The sequence below is a fragment of the Ammodytes marinus genome (assembly GCF_949987685.1).
Source record: "Ammodytes marinus genome assembly, chromosome: 6".
Lineage (NCBI taxonomy): Eukaryota > Metazoa > Chordata > Actinopteri > Uranoscopiformes > Ammodytidae > Ammodytes > Ammodytes marinus.
Genome location: NC_137235.1, coordinates 22749122 through 22759582, shown reverse-complemented (window position 1 = coordinate 22759582; position 10461 = coordinate 22749122). Strand labels below are relative to the sequence as shown.

General features: G+C 41.3%; 1 protein-coding gene across 1 annotated transcript; it reads left to right on the top strand.

Annotated features, from left to right (window-relative positions):
- Nucleotides 1-8277: 8277 nt before the first annotated feature.
- Nucleotides 8278-9720, top strand: lbx1b (ladybird homeobox 1b; the record flags this gene model as incomplete). Its single annotated transcript, XM_080029127.1, has 2 exons — nt 8278-8605; nt 9230-9720. The coding sequence occupies 2 exons, from the start codon at nt 8278-8280 to the stop codon at nt 9718-9720; spliced, it is 819 nt and encodes a 272-aa protein (XP_079885253.1).
- Between the last annotated feature and the right edge of the window lie 741 nt (nt 9721-10461).

The window sequence follows — 10461 nt, the reverse complement described above, 5'->3', positions numbered from 1 at the left end:
CTTAGCATTAGTCAGGCAAATCCCTTTGTCAACCCTCTCCACTTGCCATTTTTATTCATAAGCATTTGGCCCTAAGAAAGACATCAAACCAAGAATACAACCAGAGGTCAACATCGTCTTTGCGCAATGTTAACCTCTGCATTGATGAAGCTAATTCACATTTCCTCAGTCCAGCCTACGGGGGCTCAGAAGGGGAAGGGAGGAGGAGCCGAGGGAGGCCAGCGGGGTGTGTGTGTGTGTGTGCGTGCGTGCGTGTGTGTGTGTGTGTGTGTGTGGCGTATACATACATGCATGTGTGTGTGTGCTTGGGCCCCAGTGTGTGTCAGCGGCCACTTTGTAGTGAGTCATCCTCTTGACCCGGGCCCCTCCACATGGGGTTTGTATTGATAGCGTTTGCTGAAAGGAGGGGAAAGTGAATGTTGTCCGAGCTCATTGGAATGACAATGGGGGCATATGGTTGTGTGTGTGTCAGAGTATGGTCATGGCAGCCACCATATTCCTCTGTGCAGGGTTGCCAGGTGCTTCATGAACGGACCCACTGAGAGTCGACAAATCATACACAGACCCAGCAGACTGGCCCGTGGCTTCTGGGCCCAGTGGGGGGCTCTCTGGAGCTGTCGGCTTCTCTTTCCCCCTCACCTTCTCTCTGCTTCCTCCTCTCTATCTTTGATCAAAATGATGTAACATAACCAATCTAACAATTAAATAAGAAAAAAAAACTTGAGATGACTGTCAAGCAGAGCCACTATTCATTAGCTGTTTATCCTCCTAATCAGAGCCCCCCTACTTTGAACAGTGTAAAAACCCCACAGAGAACAAGAGGATAAAGATAAACCTGATGTAGTAGCATCCCCTCCCACACAAAGCCACTTCTTCTGTCATGAATAGTCAGCTCCACCCTAATGACTATTCAATACAGTCTGCAGGCTGCAGATGAACGGCCAATCCTCAGCAGCATCTGCTGCGGGCCTTACTCGCCAGACGCCAGCCTTGTAAGAGGGCCATTGCAGGCTAATTGAAAGACAGAGGCCATCTCTCAAAGACAATGTTTGTGTGTGTGCGTGTGTGTGTGAATGTGTGTGTATGTGTGTGTTGGGAGGGAAACTTGTCAGAGAGAAGAGGGAGGAGAGAGAGAAAAAAAGGAAAGGAAAATAATTGACAAAGGATGGAGAGAATGAAGAAGAGGGAGCGAGGAGGAGAAAGAGAGACATTCCTCTCCTCACAAAAAAAGAACAGCTGACCTGTCAGCATTTGTTCCCATGCCGCCATATTGGAAGAGCCCCTATGGGCATTGACTTAACACAACCCAAACCCACTTCATGTAATTAGAGTGGCCTTGTGGTCTTATGTTATCTTAAATACATGTTTGAATAATATAAGCACTAGTTTGGTGGGGTGGGGGGGAAGCAGACAGTATAGGCATCCAATTGATAATCTGTTTTGAACAGATAGATAGATAGATAGATAGATAGATAGATAGATAGATAGATAGATAGATAGATAGATAGATAGATAGATAGACAGACAGACAGACAGACAGACAGACAGACAGACAGACAGACAGACAGACAGACAGACAGACAGACAGACAGACAGACAGACAGACAGACAGACAGACAGACAGACAGACAGACAGACAGACAGACAGACAGACAGACAGACAGACAGACAGACAGACAGACAGACAGACAGACAGACAGACAGATAGATAGATAGATAGATAGATAGATAGATAGATAGATAGATAGATAGATAGATAGATAGATAGATAGATAGATAGATAGATAGATAGATAGATAGATAGATAGATAGATAGATAGATAGATAGATAGATAGATAGATAGATAGATAGATAGATAGATAGGATACCGGGTATCAAAGTTAGAAAATGTTCAGTGTTTGCAGCCGGCAATAAACCGCAAGTGATAAATAATAAAACCCAGTTTGATCTTTAATTTTACATATGAGTAATCAACAGAAGTGCAGCTGGTATTTACATTTCTGAATGTGAGGAAATGGATTTTCTTTTGTTTTCTAACCTCAAGGTCTCTCTTTATCCTCCTTTGCATGAAAGAGAAGAAAAAACAGCCTCCACAAATGAAAACTATGAGGATTGCTGTCATAACTCTCCCCAGTTCTCCTCTGGCAGTTTTTATTACCAATGGAGGTGAATAATCTTTTGCACCCTGGCCGTCCCAAATAACACAATGCCTCAGCATCACAGTGCTTACTGTGTTTTATGGTGAGGTGCAGATGAGAAAGGAAGAACATTCAAATGAAGCACTATCTAGCGCAAAGGAAGGATTCATCAGCCGCCTGTGAGCTATAGAGAAAAGCATGTGGAAGGGACTGCTGTATAACTGTCTAGCTGCTCGCTTACAAATGAGGAGAACAGATTGTGAGAGAGGATGACTTAAAACGAGGTGAAACATGTTTTCAGGGGGCGGGTTAATGGTGGAAATTGGCGTGGCATGGAGACATATCCGATGGCCACATGTGTGCCGTTTCAAAAGTGCGCTTTCTGTAAATTAGGAATGCTTATGTTCAAGCCTGCGCCAGACAACAAGTGTACAAGGCCCCAAACCACAGCAGTATGATCAGGGGGGCGTGTAGCCAGTCTGTTACTACTGGCTGGCAGGAGACTGTGAGAGGGGAGCAAACCACCGCTCCACCAGGTAAGACATGGAAAACTGATCTAATGGGGTTCAGTTTTTATAGTCATCAAAATGGAGAAAAAAAACAATGTTGGCACCCTCTTAACATTAAAACATTGGTGTCAAACTATTTATTGAGTGAATGGTTCTTTATATAGTCCAGATCACTGAGTGTATTTTGTATTACTCCAGCCAGAGACCCATGAAAAGGTTTCTTTAAGGGGATGGAGTAACTCTGCATTAGACCCTCCCCATGGGGTAACTTCAGCACTTCTTGTATTTCAGCCTCTGTGCACCTGTTTTGGCTTTTCCTTGCATGGGGGTAACGTCAGGCACTTGTTAATTTATTGAGTGTTTTGTTCGCCTCAATTTTTATGTTTCTTATTATTTATTGGCAGTGTGTCTTAAAGGGTTAGTTCAACCAAATGAAAAATAAAATCATATAGTTCTGAATGGCTAGAGGGATCAAGGTACATTTAATCAAGTTTTTCTATTTCCTCCTCCATTTACCCCACTATATTTTACAAACAAAATTATTATAAATGATCATTTATCATGAATGATTATAAAATATAATGCATTTATAAATAAAAACAAGACAACAATGGGGTTAAAATGAGCTCCACTTAAAATACTGCTCCTTTTTAATGCTGTACATGGAGTTCAAAATGCTGATAGTGTTTATTCTTGCAGTTGGTAAAAATATTTTGAATGCAAGACCTTTACATTGAGGATATTTTTTTCATTATATTAGTTATGTACTTAATTCAATTAGAGGGAATTATCCGTTTGGTATATATCTGGTCGATCTCATCTCACTGGGAAGAGTTTGTCAAATGCCTATCTGGAGAGTTTATTTGGTAGAGAGTTGTTCCAGAATAACAGGTTGATGTATTTGCCTGAGTTCTACTCAAACCGTTCATCTTAATTTAAGCTAAATTTAGCCAAGAGTAATGTATTGCCTCCGTTACAGTGAGGAACTTTTGTAAAACTGTTTCCACTAGTGCAACGAGTAAGAAGTATCAGAGGATTATAGCCGCGTAAATATCATGTAACAGCAGCACAAGAAGATTCTTAAAGGTGCACTATGCAGTTTCTGAGAAGGGGGATTTTTTTATTTATTTTTTCTACGTTGGCAGAGCCTGCAGGTAGTTTACAAAACATATTTACTTCTACAGGTTATTATTATTTTTGAATAATTTTATCGTCATAATTCAAGACTAAATTATTTTGAGGCACCTGGAACCAAACGTAAGACTAGAATATGTTTGTAAACAAAACTGTGGGCCTTGCTGCTGTAAAAATTGAAACAATACATTTTCAGGTAGCTTCCTTACTTAATAAACAGTGTTCCAGGGATCCAATCTCCATGTGAGGAAATGGTGTTTATTCAGTTAAGAGAATATACCTTAGAAAATATTAGACACACCCAAAGTAACATAGTGCACCTTTAAAGTTGCCAACAAAGTCAATGTTAATACTGGTACTAAAATATGTATCTAAAATATGCTAACAATATCCACCAAACGCTACTGTTGATGCAAGACTAAGTAAAGCTTTAGCAGGAAAATCACTTAATGTAAGTGTATTTAATTAGGCAGGGGTGCATTTTTTTTATTATGAATCCAACCTTACATTCCCAAAGAAGAAGAATTGCTTATTTCTTCTTTCAAATGTGACACAGTCTTGCTTTAAAGTATTGTAGTTGCACTTAATTCCCACTGGGTACCATTAATTTGTTAATATTGTTTCCTGTTTGTTTTAGATTCCAAACCATGTAATTATGGCCTTGAGTGGAAAATAATCTAGATGTGCGGTCTCAGAGGTGAATGCGTTGGCACATAAAAAAACGGTGGATTGCATGGCTAGATACCATTCCAGATAAATGAGGGAATCATTTTTGTGCTTTGCTTGAACTAACCCTTTAACAAGACCCTTGTGAAAGTCAGCGCACAGAGCTCCCGGGCCTTGGAGAGAGAAAACAGTTTGCTGAGCGACACACAGTGCAGTCCAAGTGTAGCACGGTGATAATGGTGCTGCTTATGAGCCTCTGTTCCAGCAGCCCTGGCACTGGCACTGCGAGGCAAGGGGAAAAGCCAGGGCCGTCAGGGATTTGTCAGAGGCCTGTTATTACATCTCCAGTCACATAAAATATGGCTGCCTCTCTAGAGATCCAACGGCTAGATAAATCCACTCTCCTCCAACCAGACTGGCCCCCGCCACCACACCGTCCAATGGCATCGCTGCAGCCAGTGACCTCTGGTAATGACGTGTGATTTATACAGTACGTCTTTTAAACTGAGAGACACATCCGAGACATCTCTCCCTCTCCCCTTCTCTCTACATCTATATCTGGTGTCATGTGAGATAACAGGCAGGGGCCTTTGGGAGAGGGGAAGACATGACACCCATCTTTGGGGTCCCAACAAAATGGCTACAATGTGGATAGTTTCCCCTGCAGCTGTCTAATGGCAGTCTGAGCCTGCAGTGAGCACCGTGTCTCCTCCCGCATGAGGTCACTAACACGTATTGCAGGATGGCACTTTAAGCAAGTGTGGAAGGCCTAAATCAACACCTGGTTGGGAAGGAAAAATGGGGCTCTTGTGCACAACTAGCAGATTACAGGAGTATTGTAAAAAAAAAAAAAAGATGGTTACTAACACAACTGGATTATGGTTAACCAGAGATGTTGGGGGTGGGTTTATAAAACAATTATAAATGCAATAGCAGGCCATTAAAATGTAAAAATAAAACATCCACCAGACCTTCCTAAGCCAACTTAACAAAGTGCCCTCCAGAAGGCATTAGCCTGAAAATGAATAGTGTCAGAGAGATATTTTCCAGCGAGTCAGTTTGTACTGTCCCCTGCCAGTGAATACCCCCCTGAACAGTCTAGTAGTTTAAGAGATTAAGTTCTGTGGCCAAAGGAGAGCTGAGAGGCAGGCCATGTCGTTGACCTTGGCAAGCGAGACACAGTGATGGTGACACACCACTGCAAATATCTGTCTTTAATAAACAGACACTGGGCAGCAGCAGGACCAGCTCAACTGGCTGGAAATGGACTTCAAATTGAGTGTAGAAATATAAACAAAACTATATATAAAATGCTGTCTCAATTTTAAAACAAATATGTTCCCACAGTGCATCAACCTGTGTACAATTTGGTGCACGTTATGGTTTAGTTATTTACAATATTTTCTTTAGAATACTGTTATGAAAATGTCAAGGCTTGTTTATACTGTGTTTTTTGAATAAACAATTTAAATTAATAATGTTGTCTGTGTGTTAGTATTAAGTTAAATATGCTGCAATTGTGCTTTAATAAGTGAGTTAATTTATTATCATTTAACAGTATTTTTAATACAGCAAAATCACAAAACACTATCTTAAATGCAACTGTGTGCATTGATGAAACTCAATTTTAAAAGTATATATTCAGTAACAATATATATATATATATATATATATATATATATATATATATATATATATATATATATATATATATATATATATATATATATATATACATAGATATATGGTCTTTAATTTAAATGACTGGAAAACTATTGGCAATTGTGTGAGAAACGTTTTCAAAAGTTGGTCGTATTTCACCCAAAGAGCAGTACTGAAATGAGATCTTACCCCCCTGCACCAGCAGCAAATAAAACTGCCTGGCTGCTATTTTTTTTTTTTTTTTACTTCATAACCTGATCAAGTCAGACCGGGCACATAACTCCGGAAGCCCTTTTGCAGACTGACAGCTTAATATCTTGTTCTTCTTTCTCCATATATAAAAAGTAATTAAAATCAAGGTGTCATTCTGACTTCTGCTTAAATAGAAACGTGATAGGGGAAAAGGTTTAGAACTAGCTGCTCTATAGGAGCACAATCAAATGCCTCTACATAGTTTCCTTGCTTTTTTCAGCCCCGTCTCATGCCTGAACCCTGTATGTAATGTCACGGCTTATAGGAGCAAGCTGCATGTCTACACCAACAGGAACCACCTAATGTTATGATGAAAGAATTATGATATGAAACATTTTAAATAGGTCTAACTAACGATGTATTGAATAATGGAATCTCTATCCTAATCCCCATCATCATCATCATCGTCATCATCACTCTGTTGATGTTTTATTTTTACTGGAGCCTCCATCAGTGACGTAAAGCTAATCATGCACTGATTAAAGTATCCTGAGCAGACATGCATTATAAAAAGGCAAATAAATACGATCTCCTAAAATAACATCAGCGACAACAAATGACACCTGTGTGCAAATAATAATAATAATAATGTTATGATAATACTATAAAATAGAATACAGTGTTAAAAGCTTAAAACTACCCTTTCCCTCATTGCAATAGGCAACTTAATGAATTCAAAGATGAAAAATAAATAAAATAAAATTACATAATATTACATCAAATAAAATAACATTTTCTTTCTTTTGATCGACATTATTTGAAGGTTAATTTTGACGAGGCAAACACAATCACATGGGCCTATTTATTCCTGTTGCGTAAATCCGTTGTCCTGTGCAAAAAGCCAGCTATAGTCGATAATGTTTTTTTTCTTTCTCTCTCTCGATCAGCAGCAAAATAAACTCATCATGTCAAACCTGAAAAATTTGAAAGGAGATGAAATATTTTCTCGGATGATATAAAAGGAGCCCTTGCGCCTGAGTTATGGCCCGGCTTTGGCGTTGCTGAGAGGGACGCACGCTGCTCCTTCTCTCTCTCTCGCCCCAGAGGAGGTATCCTCAGAGCTGATATATGGCCCAGCTCTACATTACCTTTACAAAACAAAGGATCATCCACGCTTTGCTTTGGGGTGGAGGAAAAATATCCTCTGCGACATCTGACAATATCTGACTCTGACTCGTTTTTTCTCTCTTTTTTTCGTTTTTTTGAAACATCCGGATAATCCAAATATTTTCTTAATAAAAGACAAGAAACTCCTGCTGAACGGAAACTAAAGTTTTACGCGTAAAAACGCTTGAATATTCAGGCTGCGGATTGTGAGTTCTTTCTCCCCTATCTCCCAGTTTCTCTCTCACTCTCTCTCGCTCTCTCTCCCTCCCTCTCTGCTCCCCCTCATTTACCCCATATACCTATTCTGGTATCTCACCACACGACTAAATTAGACCAAAGATGATAAGAGCACAAAGCATTATAATTCCGCCGGGCTCCTCCTCCTTCCAACCATGCGTCCTAATTAATGGGACACCCCCAGTCGCAAAAAGCCCCGCACTGGACTGCAACATACTCAAAGAGTGAAAGGGAAGAGGGCGAAAAGTGCCACTGGAGATAATTGATTACCTACCCAATCAATGATAACTTGTTAGTAATCGTCAACTCTTTTGGACCTCGCCATTTTCAGGGAGGCATCTCACCTCTGCGGACTTGCTGCTCGCTCCCGAGGATCGACACTTTTGAAAGGCATCCCGTTTTGGATTAAGATTTTTTTCTTTTTTTCTTCATTCTCTCCTTCGTGTGTCTTTGTGAATTTTAAAGAACATCTTTCTCACTGTTATGTGACTTTTTTCCGCTTGTTTTTGAACGCGCTGACTAGCCTATCTTTTCAACGAAGTCCTGCAAAAACTCTGCTGCGAACAAACCAATGATGACATCCAAAGAAGTGGCCAAATGTGATGCAGTGGAGAACAGGAGGCGAAGTCCGCTGGACCACTTGCCGCCTCCTGCCAACTCCAACAAGCCGCTGACCCCCTTCAGCATCGAGGACATCCTCAACAAACCCTCCGTCAAACGAAGTTACACCATTTGCGGCACCGCTCACCTCATCTCGTCCTCGGAGAAGCACCGTCCGTCCAGCATCCCTCTGTCCAGCCGGGCTCTGCTCAACCAAACCTCCCCGCTCTGCGCGCTCGAGGAGCTCGCCAGCAAGACCTTCAAAGGGTTGGAAGTCAGCGTTCTGCAGGCTGCTGAAGGTAAGTCCACATCCCCCCAAAATGCAGCTCAAACACAAAGCTTTAGAATGACATTTTACACGTTTTCTCTGATTATATTTCTTAGCCTGCACCTGACACAAAATGACCATTTGGTTTCTCCATTTGCACCATGCCATGCTTAATATTCGTCTATGGCTCATTTCATAGCCAGGGCAAAGGTTTTCCATTCTCTTCACGATTGTATATTTCCCTATCTCATCGAACAAAGGCGTGTTAATTTAACTGGGCTGTTCTTGAACGAAATAAATCGCCACCGCTTTTCTTTAATATTAAAGTCTCCCGTGCCTACCGCTCAATAGCCTATTTCCCAGTGGTGTCGGTGTAATATTCTTGTAATTACCTGTTCCCACAAGAGCTGAAGCTTTTTTACACCTTCATATCTATCACTTTCATTATTATTATTATTATTATTATTATTATTATTATTATTATTATTATTATTATTATTATTATTATTATTATTATTATTATTATTATTATTATTATTATTATTATTATTGTAGTATATATGACTTTTACGCGCACACTGCAGCGGTACAGAATAAGCCCTGCACCTGCGTAATTCAAAAGGTATTCACTCGGCCTCTTGTGTCTCTCTCACAGGCCGGGACGGGATGACTCTGTTCGGCACGAGAAGCACCCCGAAGAAGCGTCGGAAGTCTCGGACTGCCTTCACCAATCACCAGATCTACGAGCTGGAGAAGCGCTTCCTGTACCAGAAGTACCTGTCCCCGGCCGACCGGGACCAGATCGCGCAGCAGCTGGGTCTGACGAACGCGCAGGTGATCACGTGGTTTCAGAACCGGCGGGCCAAGCTAAAGCGGGACCTGGAGGAGATGAAGGCCGACGTGGAGTCGGCCAAGGCCACCGGTGTGGTCCCCTTGGAAAAGCTCGCCAAGCTCGCGGACCTGGAGAAATGTGCCAATGGCACGCTGGGCCACCCGCGAGGAGAGTCCCCCGCGCGGGTAGGCGGCAAGCAGGAACACGAGCTCGCTCAGAAACTGCGGGCGTCGCCGCTGTCCCCGTTCTCAGACCACACAACTAGTAAAGAGTGCTCGGAGGACGAGGACGTGGAGATTGATGTGGATGACTGATGCGACGCATGTGTGGGGCTGGACGGCCGAGAAACACAAAAAAGACGCTTAAATCCTACTGAGGACTTGTAACTTACTGCTTATATTGTATACCATATCTCAGAACATGTACCAAAATGTAATGACTTTTATATCGGCACACAGATAGACCTATTCATATTGAAGCATGAACACAGAACAAGAAATATGCAGTGGTATTTTACAATGTATGAATTCATTAGCGAACTGTCACTTCTTGCAATCAAAGCAATATGGTCTAAAACGACATGAGTAACTTATTATTTTTTTACACTATACAGGCCAACAAACACACACACACACACACACACACACACACACACACACACACACACACACACACACAAATGTAAACACATACACAAACACACACACACACACACACACACACACACACACACACACACACACACACACACCTGTTCCATCGCTTTTGCTGTATGCCTATACCCTCACACACCACAAATTAAAGTTCTCCAGTTTTTTATATATTTTTGCATGTAAATGCATGATTTGATTTGTGATCACTATCTATTTATTTTTACTTTATTATATTTGTTTTGTTTTTTTATTTAATTGTATTTTGTGTTTTCTGTGAGCCAAATTGCCATCGAGTCACGTTGTCACTGCCGGCTCTCCTCCTATACTTGTCCTCATCTGAGTGTGACCCATTGACTTCGGTTCATATTCGGCGTCCCGACGCTGCAGCAGTGCATGAAGACG